Raw genomic sequence first — 21291 nt, forward strand, 5'->3', positions numbered from 1 at the left:
ATGCCGCTCCCAAATGCCCCCCGTGTTCCCCCTGTCATGGGGGGGGCCCAAGAGGTGGCCTAATGGCCACCTGCTGGATCCCCCCCCGGCGGGCGGCTCTCTCTCTGTCACACGCGGCGAGGGAGCTGTGTCCTCTCTGCTCCCTCTCGCCGCGCGCCGTTTGCTGATGCTGGGAGCTTGAATATGACATCATATTCCGGCTCCCAGCATCAGCAGACAGCCTGCGCGGCGCGAGGGAGCAGAGAGGACACAGCTCCCTCGCCGCGTGTGATATGGAGACTGACGCCTGCCCCACTGGACCCCAGGAACATGTCCACGCCAGCTCTCCAGATAGGGAGGCTGGGTGGACATTTTTTAGTTAAAAAACAAACAAACAATTTCTGTGTGTGTGTGTGAGTGTCTGAGTATCTGTGTGCCTGTGAATGTATGTGTGTGTGACTGTGAATGTATGTGTGTGTGTGACTGTGAATGTATGTGTGTGTCTGTGAATGTTTGTGTGTGTCTGAATGTATGTGTGTGTCTGTGAATGTATGTGTGTGTCTGTGAATGTATGTGTGTGTCTGTGACTGTGAATGTATGTGTGTGTGTGACTGAATGTAAGTGTGTGTGTCTGTGAATGTGTGTGTGTCTGTGAATGTGTGTGTGTCTGTGAATGTATGTATGTCTGTGAATGTATGTGTGTGTGTGTGAATGCATGTGTGTGTCTGTGAACGTGTCTGTGAATGTGTGTGTGTCTGTGAATGTGTGTGTGTCTGTGAATATGTGTGTGTCTGAGTGTGTGTGTCTGAGTGTGAGTGTCTGTGAGTGTATGTGCATGTGTCTGTGAGTGTATGTGTCTGAGTATGTGTGTGTCTGAAAGTGTGTGTGTCTGAGTGTATGTATGTGTTATGTGAGTGTGTGTGTGTCTGTGAGTGTCTGTGAGTGTGTGTGTCTGTGAGTATGTGTGTCTGTGTGTGTGTCTGAGTGCATGTGTGTGTGTCTGTGTGTGTGTGTCTGAGTGTATGTGTCTGTGAATGTATGTGTGTGTGTGTCTCTGTGAATGTATGTGTGTGTGTATGTGCGTGTGTCTGAGTGTGTGTGTGCAGGCGTATATGTATATGTGTGTCTCTGTGTGTGCACGCGTGTGTGTATATACACGAATACCCGAGTGTATTTTATTATTTTTTTGGGGGGGAGAGGGAATCTTGGGAGAGTTCCCACACTTTATTCCCCAGGACTTGACCCCTGCTCCTGCCCCCGTCTGGTAAAAGCTAAGAAAAGGGGAGTGACCCTATGCACACTACACCCCTCACACACACACACACACACAGACTGCCCCCTCACACACACACTGCCCCCCCCACACACACACACACAGACTGCTCACACACACACACTGTACCCCATCACACACACTGTACCCCCTCACACACACTGCATCTCAGACACACGCTGCACCTCAGACACACACACAGCCACCCTCACACAACTACAGCACCATTCAAACTCACACAGCACCTCTCGCACACACACTGCACCCTTTGCGCACACTGCACCCTTCACACACACACAGTACCCTTCACACACACACTGCACCACACCACACACACACACACACACACACAGCACCTCACAGACACACATAGAAAATCAATAGAAAAGAGAAAAAGTAAAAAATAGATAAATTTAAGTACGTAGGTTTTTTGGTTTTCTTTTAAAAACCCTCATTTTAAAAAAAACAAAAAAAACCCGCACTTGCGCTATAAAATTAGTTACTGTGGAACTGGTGGGCGGTAAGGAAATTTTACCATCAACAAAGATTCAAAAGTGGGCGGTAGGTATTAAAAGGTTGACTACCCCTGATCTATACAGACTTGAATTTACTTGTTTTGGTTTTTTCTTTTCTCATTATTTGATTGTTATTACTTACTACATTATGTATAGCAGTGTCTTAGTATAAGTATAGCTGCTATTGGTCTATTTTTTTGTTCCATGCTATAGAGATTGTGGACTTATTTGTCTGCATTATTTATGAAGCCGATACTAATAAAAGATTATTTTCATTACACTATGGTGTGCTTCAACATTATCAATTTGTTGTATAGATTTGCTAATGTTTGGAGAGATGGTTTCTTTACCGCACTCTCTTCAATATTCTAGGAAGTGTTTTATGGTTATTTGTGTCCCTACACAGTAATATAAACATATGTATCTAATAAATTGTAAGAAAACTAAGGTATGCTCAGGTAGTGGAGTTAGTGAATATCGCAGATTAAATTGTAAGAAAAATGCTCATAAAATAAAATAAGTTGCTTAAAGAAATAAAGAATTTATTTGGAAAACCCACAAAATATAATTTTTACATATCTTTCATCATATTCGTACATGTTAAACTATGAACTACAAGTCTGTATAATTAAAGTAGGGTGAGGTAGAATTGGACATGGTGGAGGATGGGAACCAAATGTTTAGCTACTTTTGTACAGAGGTTCCATCCCTGACCCAAGGCAGTCCGGAAGGAAATAATTAGAGCAGGGGTAGGCAGATGTTCAGGACTATATTTCCCTTGATGCTTTGCTAGCATTACAGGTGTAAGAGCATTGAGGGAGATGTAGTCCACAACATCTGGAGTGCCGAAGGTTGCAAACTCCTGACCTAGAGGGACCAAGTGTGAAATATGGTAGTAGATGTCCAGGGAGACATTCGCTGTGTAGACAAACTGTTCCATAGATCAAACATCCTCAACTTACTATAATGCTTTTTTAATTAAATGAACTAACTTCAACTCATCAGGTTAACTGAAACATTGAGTAAAACGTAACAATTGTGATTAATGGCATCTTCAAAAGGACCAATATCAAAGACCAAAATTGAGACACTCCAAATATATCTCCTGTTTAAGGTTATTTCCAAAGAGATGGAACAGTAGGACAGAGACAATAATACACCAATCACCTTAATTTTTATTAAGTGTAAACAATGCATTATAGATTAAGAAATAGACCCAAAACAGCCTTTATTCTATAAGTGGTTTCCCAATCATCAGTTAATATGCTAAAATAGTCAGTTGGGAAAAAATTAAATATCAGTATCAAAACAGATGAATATAGTCATAGAACTATCAAGGTTGGAACACACTTAAACCCAGAGCTAAGAGTATTCTATATGACAAAACAAGGTGTTTTACTGGTGATTAGGGTGGCTGGGCTTAACAAAGCACTATAGTGCTAGGTATATAAATCTGTATTCCTAACATAGAAACAGAAACATAGAATGTTACGGCAGATAAGAACCATTCGGCCCATCTAGTCTGCCCAATTTTCTAAATACTTTCATTAGTCCCTGGCCTTATCTTATAGTTAGGATAGCCTCATTTAATTAGAATTTTCTCTTTTCTAACTTTCATTTAACTCCTCCTCCTTATTTAGTTCCCTCCTGTTTATTAAGGAGATATGGAAAACCTCACATTGTATGACATGAAATAATTTTGTTATTTAGGCAATTTATTAGGTTTAATCATATAGTTGTTGACTATTTGCATTTGGACACTACAAGTTGTAATGAGAAATATGTTTTGATTTTTTGCATTATTTTGAAAATGAAGGAACATATCTATTGTTTACAACTGAATGAACGTTTTCTCTACTCGACGAAAAATTTCTTGCTTAAACTCCTTTACTGTATTAACCTCTACCACTTCAGCTGGAAGGCTATTCCATGCATCCACTACCCTCTCAGTAAAGTAATACTTCCTGATATTATTTTTAAACCTTTGCCCCTTTAATTTAAGACTATGTCCTCTTGTTGTGGTAGTTTTTCTTCTTTTAAATATAGTCTCCTCCTTTACTGTGTTGATTCCCTTTATGTATTTAAATGTTCCTATCATATCCCCCTGTCTTGTCTTTCCTCCAAGCTATACATGTTAAGATCCTTTAACCTTTCCTGGTAAGTTTTATCCTGCAATCCATGAACCAGTTTAGTAGCCCTTCTCTAAACTCTCTCTAAAGTATCAATATCCTTCTGGAGGTACGGTCTCCAGTACTGCGTACAATACTCCAAGTGAGGTCTCACCAGTGTTCTGTACAATGGCATGAGCACTTCCCTCTTTCTACCGCTAATACCTCTCCCTTTACAACCAAGCATTCTGCTAGCATTTCCTGCTGCTCTATTACATTGTCTGCCTACCTTTAAGTCCTCAGAAATAATCACCCCTAAATCCCTTTCCTCAGATGTTGAGGTTAGGACTCTATCAAATATTCTGTACTCTGCCCTTGGGTTTTTACGTCCAAGATGCATTATCTTGCACTTATCCACATTAAATGTCAGTTGCCACAACTCTGACCATTTTTCTAGTTTACCTAAATCATTTGCCATTTGGCTTATCCCTCCTGGAACATCAACCCTGTTACATATCTTAGTATCATCCGCAAAAAGACACACCTTACCATCAAGACCTTCTGCAACATCACTAATAAAAATATTAAAGAGAATGGGTCCAAGTACAGATCCCTGAGGTACCCCACTGGTGACAAGCCCAAGCTTCGAATATACTCCATTGACGGCAACCCTCTGTTGCCTGTCACTCAGCCACTGCCTTACCCATTCAACAATATTGGTATCCAAACTTACAGATTGCAGTTTATTGATAAGCCTTCGATGTGCAACAGTGTCAAAAGCCTTACAGAAATCTAGGTAAGCAATGTCTACTGCACCACCCTGATCTATTATTTTAGTTACCCAATCAAAAAACAATCAATAGGATTAGTATGGCATGATCTACCTGAAGTAAACACTATAGTGTCCCTCAGCCCCCTCTCCACATGTGACCCCCTCTTACCCCGGAAATGAAAGGGTTAAATAAATTCTTCAATCAATGCTTTCCTATGGGGATTTAGTAGATGCTGGACAGCTTTGTAGACAGACACTAGAGGCAGTCTGTACACTGCAATGAAAACGTAGCTTCTGTAAAACTGGATTGTTTTATATTGTATGGCTAAGGGGACAGGAACACTGCATCCAGATAACTTCCATGAGATGAAGTGGTCTGGGTGCCTATAGTGTCCCTTTAAAATATTAAGGAATATATATATAGTCTGCAAAAAAACAGACAAAGAGTAAACTAGGACAGGCAAAGGCCAAGGAGTACAGAATAACGGGTAAGTGATTAAACAGAGCCAAAGTTAGGGATTTCAGTGATCAGGGCAAAGAGAAGTGGGTAGGGTGGGCATAAATAACATCAGAGATGTTACTGTTGGCTTGAGTAAATTATGACACAAAGGTAGGTGACCAGGGGGTGCGCTGTTAAAGATCCACTTAAAGACCTACGTGAAAATAAAACAATTATTGAAACCATTGATCGAGATCTCATAGATCTCATACATTCTTATAACAACTAACAACTAGCTAGTGTCTTCACAGGGAACCCTCTGAATATACCAATTAGAAACTGTGCTCTTATGAATAATGCTGACATCATACAAGAGATGTTCCCGAGATTGTGCTTTGGAATTTTTGGCACTTAATAAATAATAATAGACTGTAAGCTCATCTGAGCAGGGTCCTTATCAACCTATTGATCCTGTAACATTTTGTAATTGTCTTATTTATTGTTAAATTTCCCAGTTTATAATATTCTATAGCGCTGCGGAATAAGTTGGCCCTGTATAAATACCAATAATAGTTATAAAGCATCTATGTGTTAGACTCCAGCAGGATGTCTTATCTGTAATTTCTACTAGAAGAATGGCACTTACTTGGCATAGGCTTTCTCCAGCAGAGCGCTCCAGAACTCATCACCTTCCTCTGAATGCACAAAAACCAGGTTTCCATTTTTTGTAGGCAGTCGGTCATCCACTACAACATCTACCCACTCTCCGTACTGCCAAATCTGAAAAAGGGAGAATCTTGTCACAATACAAAGGGGGGTTATTATTCTAAGCATAACAGGTTCAGACATTTCTTTAAGACTTGTGTGAGTATTACAATCACAACACAGAAGTCAAGTCTTTGTGTCCAGATAACTGCTGTTTATATGGCTCTAGGGGTTAAGTAAAATGATAATTTCTTGGGAAAAATTCTAAAAGTGGGAAATTTCATTCAGTTCCATGGAGACGGTTTTACCTTGAGAATTTCGTCCCTTGACTCATTCAAATTTGGACGAAATGTGGACATTATTTCATTTCAGAGATCTAATTTGCTCATTCGGCATGTATGAATTGAACCACATGCATTGAACATAACGTTAGTCAAACAAGCGAATGCGGTAAAACTATTTGCTCCAAAATTCGGACATTGTTTACCTCATATGATTCAACAATTTTGGATTTTCCTGAAATGGATCTGAATGAGCCCGAATTGCAAGTTTACAATCGAATGTTATTCGGACCGAACAGTTAAAATTAGCGAATGTATTTGCAGTGTGTGCACATAGCCTCCAATGAGTTCAATGATTGGTGTCCTCAATGTGTCAAGACAAAGTGCTCGGTGATGTGGCTACCATTTATTTAAAAAAATAAAACATTATTTTTATGATTTAGTTATATTTACATTGAAATTACTGAACTACAATACGTTACGAATTATGAAGTAAAGATCACTGTCCATGTTTACCACCTTCCAACTTACCTGGAAGTGGAAGATTCCGGCATATTTGTTTTGGAAGCTTTGGTCTTCTGGAACGACCTTAGCTAATATGTTCTGATCCAATGTTAGTGATGCAATGGCAGCCAGCAGCCAACAATCCCCTGCACAAACCAAATAATACTTAGTAATCGCCCAATCCATATATACATGTAAAGGCGTTTTCCCAAAAGAGTATAATCCATAAAATAGGATGGTAGAACTGCAAACCTATAGACATTTTCATCTTTGCTACAAATCTAATGGTAACTAAGTAAACAAACAGTTCTTATCAAACATCTCAGTACAAAATTACAAAAAACTATTATATTTCTATAAGAGCGTTAGTGAGGTTCAGCATTGGTATTGGGGAATTAGGCCTGGGTCACAGTCTGCATCCCAATACATCAAGACGGTGTTTGTTGGGTCTGAAGTCAGATCTTTGTAAAGACCACTTCATGTCTTCCACACTGATCTTAAAGGAACACTATAGTTACCCAGGCCATTTCACCAAATTGGACTGGTCTGGGTGAAGTGTCCATGTCGTCTTAAGTGAAAACATTTCAGTTTCAGAGAATGTTCACATTGCAGGATCAAGACAATCTCTTCCAGACAGCCACTAGAGGTACTTCATGGACTCTAGCAGAGTTTTACTCCATGAAATGATGATGGAACATCACACGCTTTGCATGAGGACGTCCAGCGTCTTCAAAATCCCCATAGGAAATCATTAATTCAATGCTCTCCTACGGGAAAGCTCTAATGCATTGCCAGTGCTTGCCGAGCATGCTCATTAGGTTCCACCATCAGCGTGACGTTGTTGGAGGAGGAGAGCAACCCAGCGCTTAGGGACTTTGGTACTGGACTTAAGTTGAGTGTTAAAAATATTTTTAACTCTTTCTATTAACAAACCAAGTCTATATGGACCTTATACTGAACATGAGGGCATTATTATCCTTAAACAGAAAAACACTTTTCCCAAATGTTTGTCATGAAGGTGCAGAAAACATTGTTTGCAATGCTGTTAGGATACACTATGATTCGCGCATTAGGCACTTTTACCCTTTGTGTCACTATACCCCACTCCCTCTAGAATGTAAGCTCATTGATCAGGGCCCTCCACCTCTCTGTTCCTGTACGTCCAGTTGTCTGTTTACAATTACATGTCTGTAATAACCACTACAGTGAGCTGTAGAGTGCCTCGGTGCCCCCCAATGCAAGTAGTCAAACTGTTTGCTGAGGGACAATGATCTCCCTGCATGACAGTGTGTAGCCCAGCAATGCAAACAGAAGCTCTGTGCGGGAGCTTTCAACCTTAATGGAGGAAGTGACCAGCACCTGGCAGAGCCCAGGAAAGTTGTCAAATCATATCTTGACACTACAACCACTACAGCACACTGCAGTGGTTATGGTAATTACCATGGTCCTTTAACTACCCTGCAGCTTTTCTGTAAGTGCTAAAAAAAACTCTCCGTAGTTAAAGACACAATAAGCAATTAATAATATTTTTTAGAATGGGAAACATTTATTTCTGATAAAGGAATCCAGCTCACAATCAAACGTTAATTAACCTATTATACTTACCATCAGAAATCATCTAACTTCTAATTTATTTATTTTTTAGCCCCAAAACAGGTGGTAAAAATCCATAATTCCTAACGCCACTAATTAAAATAAAAAAAAGCTGTCTGGCAGTGTTGGGTTCGGCTGAAATCCAGATCAAGTTAATTCGGGGTCTGAATTACAAAATCTGGACAGTGAAAAATTCCATCAACAATGTCTGATTTTTTGCAGTTTGAATGGCACCGTATGCAGCCGTATGGTCTTGCCCTTTTCAGTTTAGAGCTATTTGGACTTTAGTGAATAAGCCTGATAGGGTTAATGGAAAATGTAGGGCAAATACTTCTAAAAACATTAATGCAATCACTCCACAGATGATTTCAGCCAACATTTAGACATTTTCCCGTTGTGATGTCACGTTTCAGCCACCCATATTTAACTTGTGCACTGAGTGTTATAGATTGGTATTTTGTTTGGAGTCAATGTGAAATCAGGTAGCTTACATTTACCGTCTCGGAGCAGTAGAACTCTGACAATCACTGCTGTGGTTGTGCATACATTCTGTCGCTTGCTTGGTATCGGCACATTCTCAGGTCACTAATCACTATGTAAAACTCAAACAATGTGCTGAACCATTGCCTAAAGTTCCCACCCTAATTCAACAAAATGAGTTTATCTCCACCTCGCTCGGCTGTGTTTAGATTATGATTGGGCCTGGTGATCTTACTCCTTTCTTGAACTTTATACCAGTCACAAAGAATCTGTAAAATATTTTATAAGTTAGATTCTGATCAGATGGCAATAGCTCTGGGTTAGAGTGACTAACAATTAAAGTGGCAGCAGTAAAATTAAAAAAAAAAAATTATCCATTGATTCTATTTAAGGGCACATGTTCACATACACACACTGCCCAAAGGACACTATAACATTAGGACTACAATCTGGTATTCCTATAGTGTTCTCTTCACTATTTAGAATTTTGAGCCACTCTGCCATGCCTCTCTATCGTCCCAAATTCAGCGGATTCTTAGGACCACGGCAAAGATATATATAAATAACTTAAGAAAATGGGAGGTAGGGCAGGGGTCTGTCCACGCTGCTCCTCGCCTGGAAAGCTGACAGGGGTTTGTGCATGCGCTGCTTGCTTTTATCCTCACCTGGCTTCTTTGGTTCCTGGCTTGCATCCAATCGACAGACGGCTCTTGTTACCCAGCAGCCGTGTCACTACTTCTGCCCAGCTTCGTGTCTAACTCTGCCCAACAACTTAACACGGGGTCATGAACATCATCTGACTTTTAAACTTTATATCAAAGGCAGCTTTAAGCCTCCATTGCCACCATACATATATTCCCCGGCGTTTAATGTCTGTGGTATTTATTTTTGCTGTTTCTTTCATGTTTTAGAAAGTATGCTTATATACTATCCACTATTTGCAAAGGCAAATTTGGCATGCTGCAAATGTAGGTTTACCCCTAAATTTTCAGGGTCTCCCATTGATACTTAATAGTTCCCCTTGGACATCCTGCCCCCTGGTGTTGGAGACGTTTTACAACTAATATGCATTTTCATTGAAGCTGAACTGTTCTTTAGTCCTATAGTGGAGACATAACATTGTGTCATCATGTCAATATTCTCATCTACAAATCACATGAGGGAGTGTCCCTGTTGGTTGTTTGGGGAGATTCCTGCACCTCGGGGCTGCCAGTTAGGTGTTGTTATTTAAATGAACAGTCTGTAAAAATAATTTTGTAGAAATAACCCCAAAGAAAATATGCATATTACTTGTTTAGCGTGTTTTCTTTGGTAGTATTTGAAGTCTTGGCTTGCAATAGTTGCAGTTCTCTTGTCTGCAGCCTTTGCAAGCCCTCCCATTCTAACCCCGCCCAGAGTGTCTGTGGCTGTCCAATCACAGACTTTAGAATGCAACTCAATGAGAAGTCTTTGCAAGGCAGGAGCTCTGAGCAATTGATGCCTCTTGAGTTTAGCGCCACTGAGATAAACAAACCAGAAAGGCTGATTTATAAAAGTGCCAAATTCTATTGTATTCATCTCTAAGTGAAAAAAGAGTAAAAGTGTTCCTTTTTTAACTAAATTTTGTGTGACATTGAAAAAACATTTTGCACTTTCATAGTATTAGACATGTTGTTCAAATTAATTTGTAAAACTCCCAATAGCATGAATTTTAATTCCAGATTGTGACTTCATAGAACTTTAACATATCCGGGCAGGAATGAGATTATATTTATGAAAAAAAACAAAAACCTGTACCCCACAAAGCATGCTGGGAAATAGAACAGGACGTCAGTATCCTGATTCAACTCAACTAATGAGTCTTAAACCACATTACAATGCATTTCCGAGGCAGAACTGCAAAAGATAAAGTCCCCGGCAAATAGACAGAAACAGACAATTTTGTTTGTGCTTCATCCTGTTTGATTATAGGATTTAGATACCGGCTCATTGCTTCGTATTGAAAGAAGAGAGATGTTCAACCTGTTTGCTGCATAAACTGTGTTTACATTTGTGTTTTCTAAAGGCAGATGAAGTGTAATAATACATCATGATATTATGTGATAGATATATAATTTCATTATGGATTTACAAATATAGTTATTTTATAGTTATTTTAATAAGAAGAAACTTAAAGACAATAGAGAAAGTAAAAATATCAAAAGATTAAACTAAAAGCCAAACGAGTACTGCCAACACATATATAAATGTCTTGTAAACCTACAATTAAAAATGAATGAATGTACAACAGAATATCAAACCAAGACGGTAAACATGTGTTATATTTTATAAAGGAATCTGATAAAGGCAGCCAGCGTTGAAATGATTGAAACAACATCAATGTACAAAAGAATTCCACGAGGCTGACTACGGCCAATAAAGTCGCTTTTATGAGACATGACTGTGTTTTGGCTCTAGTTTCTTGCTGTGTCAGAGTTTACCATTAAAAGAAGCTGCACATTGCTGTACTAGCACATGTAACACGGAACTGGGAGCCATTATAAACATATTCATAGTATAGTACCCTGCAATCATGTCTTGTGTGCAGCTCTACTCAGGGTTATTCAGTAAAGTGAGAATTCAAAGTGAACTCAAAGTGAATTTTATATGAAAGGTCAAAATAGCCGAATTAGAGAAATTCTCTAAGTCAGCCATTCTTTCTGTGCAGGCACTTTGGCCTTAAAGGTACACTCTGGTCACCATAACAACTTCATCTAAATGTTATGGTGGTTCGAGGCCCTCAGATGCGCTCTTACTTTAAGGGAATAAACCATTCTCAAACAGTTAACCCTAAAGGTTGCCTCCAGCACCTATCCCAAGGTCCCCCAGGTGGCATACGGCTTCTGAAGTTATATTGAGTGTGGAGTGCCCCTGGGCAGTGGCACCATTGATTGGGTATAGTGGTCAGCTGACATTCTAAGCCAATTAGTAGCTACTGACTGATTTATTACAGCATACCTTTATAGATGAAGTTGTTATAGTGACCGGAGTGTCCCTTTAACCCCTTAAGGACCAAACTTCTGGAATAAAAGGGAATCATGACGTGTCAGACACGTCATGTGTCCTTAAGGGGTTAAAGGATTTTAGAGTTGATGGTAAAACTGTGACGTGCATAAGCCAATTACTTCTTGTTTCCTGCTATCAGTGTTAATTTTGGCGGCAAAATTCTATTTAGTTTTAGTCATAGTCTTTTGACTAAAAAGTCATTTTAGTTTTAGTCGTATTTTAGTCATCTGAATTGTTTTAGTTTTAGTTGACTAAATCTCCAGTATATTTTAGTAGACAGGACTAAAATCTAACAGGCTTAGTTAATCCCTTTATCTGTCTCTTTTGCCACTTCCCAGCCCATCTCTGTCTCTTTGTGTTTTCCCCTCCCCTTTAGGTGTGTCTCTCCCAAGCCCTGGTCTGTCTCTTTTGCCCCTTCCACAGCCACACTGTTCTTTTTTAATTTTTGGCGGCAAATTTCCATTTAGTTTAAGTCATAGTCTTTTGACTAAAAATCCATTTTAGTTTTAGTTGTATTTTGGGCATCTGAATTGTTTTAGTTTTCGACTAGTTTTAGTTGACTAAATCTCAGAAATTGCTAGTCGACTAAAATTTCACTAAAATTTTAGTCAACAAAATTAGCACTGCCTGCTATAGACATCGTAGAATTATGTAATTTACATTTCCATAATTTAGCGGCGTTGGTGCCTATTTCCCTTAACAATGGCAAAACGTGACCCTTTCTCTGATTACATATTTACTTACCGAGAGCCCCTTGACGAATGTCAGTGCGAGTCGCTCCATCAACAATGAAGTAAGGTGTGGGACATATATCCTGTAACAAACATAGGAACATTTTTATTAGCTGGTACTATACAGTCATTAGTTATTCAACTACATTTCTACTTTCTACACTATTAATAAATGAAGGTGATTTACTAAGCGATGACAGAACTAAATTTTACTGGGGTGGAAATAAAAACTTAATGGGATCCTATAGTGCCAGGAAAACAAACCCGTTTCCTGGCACTATAGGCTCCTCTAGTGACCTCCTCCCTCAAGGCTCCCGCTCTCTTCCCTCCTCACCCCCCGACGGGGCTGAACGCTTACCTGAATCCAGCGCCGATGTCCCTCGGACCAAATAACGGACAGAAAGTCAGTTTGGATTCCGGAAGCGCCCCCAGTGGCTGTTTGGTAGACAGCCACTGAGGGCAGCCTTAGAGCTGTTCTCTGGATCTGCAATGTTTTACATTGCAGCACTAAGTACAAAAGGGTCCCAGCACCCACACCACTTCAATAAGCTGAAGTGGTCTGGGTACCTACAGTGTCCCTTTAAAATAAACCTAGAAATATAGATGTTTTACTGACTATAAATCAAAACTTTCAGCAGTTTGTCCTATTGCTGTAAGGTTTCTTCGGAACGACGAAGAGATATTTCCCGCACTGCTAATGCTCATCTTTCTTCACCTCGCTCTCAATATTCTGTATGTAAATTACTTGTCAAATATTATATAATAGAAAAGAGCTGCGGAATAAGTTGGTGCTATAAAAATGATAATGGTAATAAGGAGAATATTTACTGGGTTAATTCTAACTGTTGCTAACACAAATCTGGTGTAAAATTCTAAACGAGAAGCAATCACCGTGGAAACCAGGGATCTGTTCTTCTGATTTCAATGGTGTCCGTGGAGATTGCTCAACTTCAATAATTTGCCTAATTTTCTGTTTATAACTTCATCAATGTCCCCTATAGCACTACTATACATACCATACTGTACTACAAGCAGTTATTGGCACAAATATTGTATAGAGAAGAACTATAGTAGACTGTTACAGTAACACTTTCTATGCCAGATATCCAAATTCAAACACCTGGCATTTTAATGGTTAAACAATAATAAATAGGCTAGTGGGCTAATTTTAAAATGATGTGCATTTTAAAGCAGAAAGATATGAGGTAATATTGTGAATAGATCTGGCTTATCATTCCGTTACACCCAGGTTCAGTGACTGTATTGGCACACCCATTGTGAAGAGATAACGAGTGATGTGTCTGACTGCATTTAACACGCACTGCAATTAAACGAGAGTCCGCAGGCTATTATGTAATACCTTAAAAGCTTTCAATAATTCTTAAATTGGCTCTAAATTGGCTCTTTAAAAAAAAAAAAAAAAAATAGTATTCTATAATGATAAATCTTAATGAAGTTCTCACACTGACTGTGGTGGAATTTCATTGAAATTCCACCGTAGTCAAAAGGTATCATAAGACAAATTAGAGACTACTTTGTCTTAGTATATTCCCCACGCCTGACAAAATTTGACAAAAGATGGGATTCACTCCATCAAGTGTTGTCATTTCGCCCTGTCCTTTCTCGGAAGGCTGTGGGGAAAAAGGCATTGTTTAAGGAGGCTCCCGCAGTCTCACAGGATCCTCCATAGACCTCAGTGTTGTACTTTCGTACATACGTTCCTGGCAGATGAAGGACCAGGAGTTCAAGACGACCCACTGGATGAAGATGGCAACAGCTGTGAGGGACAGGTTCAGGTAAAAAAAAAAAAAAATACCTCTCCCTGCATCCCCCAGATCACCGCACGATAAGTGGCAATGTCACCAACAGGGGTCTTTACAAATTATACAAAGACGCAACAAAGTGACAGACTTAATCAATTTGTTGATATTATAAAAACTAAACATGTGTTCTTCTTTCATAAAAAATATAAATAAAATAACTTCCAGAAAAAGAGATGGACTCTAGATTCCTGTGTTGATGCTGCTGCACATGGAGGGATGTTTATTTGAATGCACCATGTTTTGAATGCCTATCAAAATGGGGGAAGGTGCACACAATTCTCTATTCAAATTCTTTTCCCTTTTTCACAAAGTAACTAGAGATATTTTTTTCTATTGTTCTCTGCACCTGCTCCAAAAACTGCTGTGCTTTATGATTTGACTACAGCATTTGTTTCCATGTGTGTGTGGTTTTAAACATATAATACCTTATATACAATGATCTCACTCATAGGCGTGCGCACGGGGTGTGCCGGGTGAGCCTGGGCACACTCTAATCCCCGCGGCATGCCTGTGAGTCCTGCAGAAATGCATGGGAACGGCGTTCCCGCTGTTCCTGCAGGCATTCTGCCGCCCCCAAATGCCCTTCTCCTCCCCGTGTTCCCCCTGTCTTTGGCGAGGGGTGCCAAGAGGTGATACCTCGCCCCCCCCCCCCCCCCCCCCCCCCGTCACCCCCGTCGAGCGCCTGTCTCCATCTCAGACGCGGCGAGAGAGCTGTGCGCTCTCTGCTCCCTCTTGCCGCGTGGGCGCTCTGCTGTAGCTGGGAGACGGAATATGACGTCATATTCCGGCTCCCAGCATCAGCAACCGGCGCACGGCGAGAGCGAGCAGAGAGCACACAGCTCCCTCGCCGCGTCTGAGATGGAGACAGGCGCCCGAGCCACTGGACCCCAGAGACAAGTCCACGTCAGCACTCCAGGTAGAGAGGCTGGGTGGACATTTTTTAATTAAAAAAATAATAATTTGTGAGTGTGTCTGTGAATGTATGTATGTCTGTAAGTGTGTGTGTGTACTTTGTTTGTGTCTTATCAGCTCATTATATCAGCTATTATATCACAATATGTTTTCTATATAGATTTACTTTTTTTCACTATATTTCCATGCATTTCATTTACTTTGCAGCATACGGATTTTGCCCATCACTGGTATCTCTGTGATTACTGGAACGTTATGTGGTTTTAATGCGTATTTCTTTGCAGATGACATCCAGATCTTCTCTTTCCACTCATTCACACCTGACATCTCCTTACATTTTGTCCTGTCTTTCTGCCATTGTCTCCTGGATGTCCTGACACTTTTGGCAAGTTAATCCATCGACAGAATTATCTTCACTGTCTCGTTCACTCACCCTCACACTGTCTTGTTTTTTTCTCCCATCCTCTGACCATTTCCCACTCACCCAAATCACACAACCTTGGTGTCATCTTTGACTCTTCTCTGCTCTTCAGGAAACAAATTGCCACCATTACTTCCATCTGTCAATTTCAACCAATTTCTTCTCATCTTCTGTTGCAAGAATCCTAATTCATTCCCTCATGCTTACCAGACTAGACTATTGACATTTCCTACTATTTGACCTTTCAACACTCCAATCCAGCAAATCTAAAACCTCTGATGGGGACATCAAGAAACAATAGCAGTAAGGGATTAAGTCAATGTGCTTAACACTACAGCATGAATAAAACAAAGTGTTCTCCTCTTGATTTAGATTAAGAGCACCCGTATATCTAAATAAAAACTGGAAAAAAACTTTATTTCCTTTTTTTCCAGCATCAGGATTTATTCCCTGCAGCCATGGCTGCATTTTCCATAAGGCCACCGAGGGCCGAGGCCGTAGCCTCGGGGCGGCACAGCCAGTGGGAAGATCACCAGTTCTCCTGCCGATGGGTCAAGTCAACAAGGGAGATCTTCTCAGCTGGAATGGAGGTCCTACTGGATCTCCCTCACCAGCCCTGATACTTTTACTGTATCAGCGCATTACCATAGGTTACCGTGGCAATGCTCTGATACATTTCCCGGGGCTGGCCAAAAGGAGCTGTCTAAACCAACAGTGGTTGCAGACAACAACATCTTTCACCGGATTACCAGGGATCAAGATTAAACCTTCCCCTGGTTCGAGGTAAATCCCAGGGAAGGAGGAATAAACTTCAGTTTAGGGTTGTCTTTTTTTAATTACATTATGTTTTCCCAATACAGCCTGTATCCACCCCCACTACCTCCCCTTATCACTTTTATACTTCACTATTGATCCTACCCCTCCCACGAGATACACTATCTCCCCACTATAGCCACTATCCCACCCACTGTAGCTCCTCTCCTCCCTTTCCCTCACTACAGTCACCATTCTCCATAGACCCTTTCTCCCACTACTGCTCCTATCCTCCACTACAGTTCTACCTCCCACTACAGCCCCTATCCAACCCACTATAGCCAATACCCCCCACTATAGTAACTATTCCACCCACTGTAGCATTTACCCCCCACTACAGCCACTGTCCCATCATAGACCTTATATTCTACTACTGTTATATCCCCTACATCCCCTATCCTCTTACTAGAGCACCTATCCCTCCCACTACAGACCCTACCCCCTACTATAGCCCTACACCTTGTTTAGACCCTATCCACCTACAATAGCTCCTACCCACTACTAAAGCCCCTGTCCCTCCTACTATAACCTCTATCTCCACACTATAGCCCTGATCCCACCTACCACAGCCCTTTTCTCTCAATTAACACACAAACAGCCCCTATTATCCCTAGACACACACTGCAGCCCTTATTACCCCTCTTACACATAAAATACCACACAAAACCACATTTTCCCAACATACATTCTGCAGTTCCAATTTCCTTCTATATACCCCCAAACACACTTTATGGCACCTATCCCCCAAAGCACCCTACAGCCCCTATCCTCAGGAACACATTACAGCCAATATCCCAAATAAACACATACAGCCCCTATTCACATGCCCACACACATACTACACTGCAAACAGATTCACAAAACACAAACAACCCCACATCAACCTCCTTCCCATATATGCAAGCATCATTCCCTCCACATCTAAAATCACACAAGCAACAGCTCCCCACGCCAGCCTCCCCCACCCCCCCAAAAAAATAAACAACTCCACAAGTTGCCTTCTCTCACAAATGGAACACTGCAAGCAGCAACCGCACACACACACACACACACACACACAACAGCACAAACATAACTCCACCTCCTGTGATGTCACGCTGATTCCTCTAGATGTCCATTCAACCATAGCTTCCAATGAAAACTATGTTTGATGAATAGCCGGCAAAGTGTCTGATTCCTTTTCTTGGTGGTTTGACTCCAAAAAGAAAGTGTGATTCCAGTCGGTCCTCTCACACCTCACCCCTCTGTCAGTCCTTACATTGGCTTCCTGTATCATATCGGAGTAAATTCAAAGTACTAATCCATACCTTTAAAACACTGACCAACTCTAGCCACTCTTAAATCTCTTCACAGATCCATAGGTATGCCCCTTCTCGGTCTCTGCTCATGACCTTCTCCTGTCCGCTGCTCGTACCCGTATGGCCAACTCATGCTTGCAGGACTTCTCGCGGGCATCTCCCTTCCTATGGAATAGCCTGCCTACCCCATCAGACTCTGCCATAGTCTTTAATCGTTTAAAAAGTGCCATAAAACCCATCTCTTTAGGAAAGTTTATGGCCTCCCAGAGTAACCTCTACCTCACATAGCTGTCTCTTGCTCTCTCCTAAAGGGCAGCACTTTACTCTCTCCTCCAGCTCTGCTTCACTCCACCTTGTTTGATTGCTACCTCCTGTCCTAATGTGTTTTACACCCCAACTCCAATAGACTGTAAGCTCGTTCCTGTAAGTTTTTGTAATTGTCCTATTATAGTTAAATCTCCCTCCTTCCCCTTATAATATTGTAAAGCAAATCTGTTAGCGCTATATAAATGGCAATAATAATAATAATCATAATAATAATAATAATATCACTACCACCACTGTAAAATACACCACTGTGCTTTTGTTCTTTTAAAATACCTTACCTCTGAAATATCGATAGTTACGTAAGGGCATAGCATGCTCAAAGGGTTAAAAGATGATTGTAAACGTAATCTTTGAATGTTTTTAGACACAGTTTGCAAGCATCTCGCATAGCTGTGACACGTATTTGGGGCAGTTTCCTGATCTCGGATTACCATTGTACAGAGCAACATATAAAGACACATAGCACTGACAGGAACACCACAAAGCCACAGCTTTGGATCAGAATACTGTACTATTAATTGACACAGTTTAACAACCATAGGATGAGCTATACATAGAGACACAGGTTAAATGACCTTTTTTGAGAGATTGGGTTTTATGGTTTGTATAAATAGCTGCCTAAGGGCCAAGATATAATTTTACGAGACCCACCTTTCAAAACGTGGATTGACAGAGTGATATGCAAGGCATTCAATGTGTTAAAACATGTGATCAGTGGATTGCTTAGACTGGGGATTTTGGAGATTTTATGGAATGTTAATAGTTTGCCATGTCACTGCAGTCTTTTATAGCAATTTATATATATATATATATATATATATATATATATATATTAATTACTTGGGGCATAGCTTTTACATGAGAAGTCATGCAAGTTGTCACCGTAATGTATTCGATGTGTTAAATAGTTAATATGTATCATGAATTCAGAACTTCATTAAAGAGAATGTAACGTTTTTATAACAGATCTATTTTTATTATAGATACAGTGACCATAAGGGTTAATGTCTAGACTCAAATTTTTACAAACATACTTTTTATATGGAAACAAATTTTTAAAAAACACATTTTACTGTTGTATTTAGCTATATAGTTACATACATACAAACACATACATATATATAGTGTTCAAGTAGAGAGTGTAGCTGTAATAGTCCAGTGATGTAGATGTAAAAAACAGATAAAATTCGTAAAAAAAAAAGGTAAAAATTGTATCTGGTTTTTACATATATATTTATATTTAACTATAAATAGGACATTGGCAAGAAAACTTACAGGAATGATAGGTGGAAGAGGATCCTGCTAAAAAAAGCTTAAATTCTATAGGAGGTGGGGTGTAAAACACATTAGGACAGGAAATAGCAATCAAATGGGGTGGGGGTGAAGCAGAGGAAGAGACAGTTATGTGAGGTAGAAGTTACTCTGGAATGCCATAGAAGATACGTTGTATCATTCACTACTCAAGGTGCGTACAGCATCAAGCAGTACAACGGGTCATAGCATGAGTGAGTTCATATATGACAGAGAAAAAAAAAAAATACACACAGAAAATCAACATTCTTCCAAGCTGTACAATGGCTGTGCTCACTTATAAGTACTTTTATAATATTGTAAAGCCCTACAGAATTAGTTGGCGCTATATAAATACCAAAAATGTTAATAATAATTGAACATCTTACCGAGGGTCTCTTCCAGACAATTCCTTGAGTTTTGGCAGAGTGCGGTCCTAAGTCCTTGTAACCCAAGGCAGAGGCACACGCTGGGAATTCTTCATCTTTAAACAGGGTCCCTGATTGCAAGCACTGCGCCCTCAGCTCCTCGAAGTCCTGGTTGAGATATTTCACAGGGTTCTTATTGGTCCCAAGACCCTCGGACACGGCCCTGGCTTTGGCTACCTGGGCAGCAACTCCTGACATGGTGGCCCTTGTACTTTAGGTGCTCTCTAGGACTTCTGAGTTGTAGGCAGGAGTTGTGAGAGGTATAAATAAGGAACCACATGTAAGGCAGCCCTAGGAGGCTTGCTGTTCAGTGTCACCGTGGGAGGAGATGAAAATCAGGCTTGTGTAAATATGTACACAAGACAAGAGGGACCTGCAATGGGAAGCAGCACTAGGGTTTGCATAAAGATTATATACAATCACATAATACTGCTACCGCCTTGCCTTAAAGGTTATTTTTAGGATACTTATTTTGTAAAAGAAAAAAAAATTGATTTTACAGGAAGATTTTGTAGCTTGCAGCAGTGGTTAATAAACGTTAATTTACTTGGTTTACCTAAATTTTTAGGAAGAGGATTCAAGGGATTCTACCATAATATGACGGGGCCCAGTTTTAATCCTCAAATTATTACATCCATAATTTGTGCTAGCCAAGCGGCTAGTAAGTGTATAAAAGTGGAGATATTTGGAAACACTGTATTGTATTACCTGTTCTGCTTCCACCTCTAGCTACAATGTTTAACCTCATGGAAGATTAGAGGGTTCATGCACCTGACCCACAATCCTTTGCCAATGGCCCTAAGTGCATTGTGGGACATACAAGGAGTCTTATGGCCAAGTTATGGGAAGATACATACTGTGAGAGAAAATGTGGTTTGGTAGTTGATGGCATATACATTAGGCCTGATTTACTGAACAGCAGCCTGAGGTTTGAGAGTTAAATGTCCCAGGGAGAGATGTTAGGTTTGCAAGATGCATTACTGGTACTCTGCAAATCACAGTATGGGTCCATGGCAGAGCCGGATTAAGAGCCCAGTGGGCCTGGTGCTGACAATTATGATGGGCCTAATTACAGAATCTTATCGGCCAAAAACACTAAAACAGTCATACCTCTCAAGCGTCATGTATCTGATGGAGTTGGTGTTGGAGGGAAACTCAAAGGATGCAGCTATAAGAAAACACATACTCTATGCTAATCTCTTTATCTAATTTATGCTTTCATCTTTCAAGTAAATCCATACCAACAGCAGTGTCCAGTGAAGCAGGAAGCCAATGTGCGGGGTAAAAGAGTAGGCCACTGATGCAAATCACATGACCAGAACTGTCAAAAGGGCGAACATGCCCAAAAAGGGGGTATGTCTGTCCAAAGAATTGGAAGGCCAGCCTGGCATCAGTGTCCCTATGCATCACAGTGTCAGTGTCCCCATGTCGCCCAGTCCCCTAGTCTCCCAGTGTCTGTGTCCCCATTTCTCCCAGTGTCCCCATGTCTCAGTGTGTCCCGCGTCACTAGGATACTAGGGGACACAGAGACATGGGGACACAGAGAGACGTGGGGACACTGAGACACTTGGGGGC

The 21291-nt window shown here is 40.6% G+C and overlaps 1 protein-coding gene across 1 annotated transcript in view; it reads right to left on the minus strand.

Moving 5' to 3' along the window:
- Positions 1 to 19979, minus strand: part of CAPN8 (calpain 8) — a 36329-nt gene extending 16350 nt beyond the window's left edge. The window contains exons 1-4 of the mRNA XM_063444043.1: positions 19678 to 19979; positions 12418 to 12487; positions 6604 to 6722; positions 5733 to 5866 (exon numbers count right to left, since the gene is read on the minus strand). Of these exons, the coding sequence (XP_063300113.1) occupies positions 5733 to 5866; positions 6604 to 6722; positions 12418 to 12487; positions 19678 to 19914 (560 nt within the window). The 5' untranslated portion in view covers positions 19915 to 19979. The remainder of the gene's footprint in view (positions 1 to 5732; positions 5867 to 6603; positions 6723 to 12417; positions 12488 to 19677) is intronic.
- Positions 19980 to 21291: the final 1312 nt, after the last annotated feature.

This window comes from Pelobates fuscus, chromosome 2, assembly GCF_036172605.1.
Source record: "Pelobates fuscus isolate aPelFus1 chromosome 2, aPelFus1.pri, whole genome shotgun sequence".
In the NCBI taxonomy this organism is placed as follows: domain Eukaryota; kingdom Metazoa; phylum Chordata; class Amphibia; order Anura; family Pelobatidae; genus Pelobates; species Pelobates fuscus.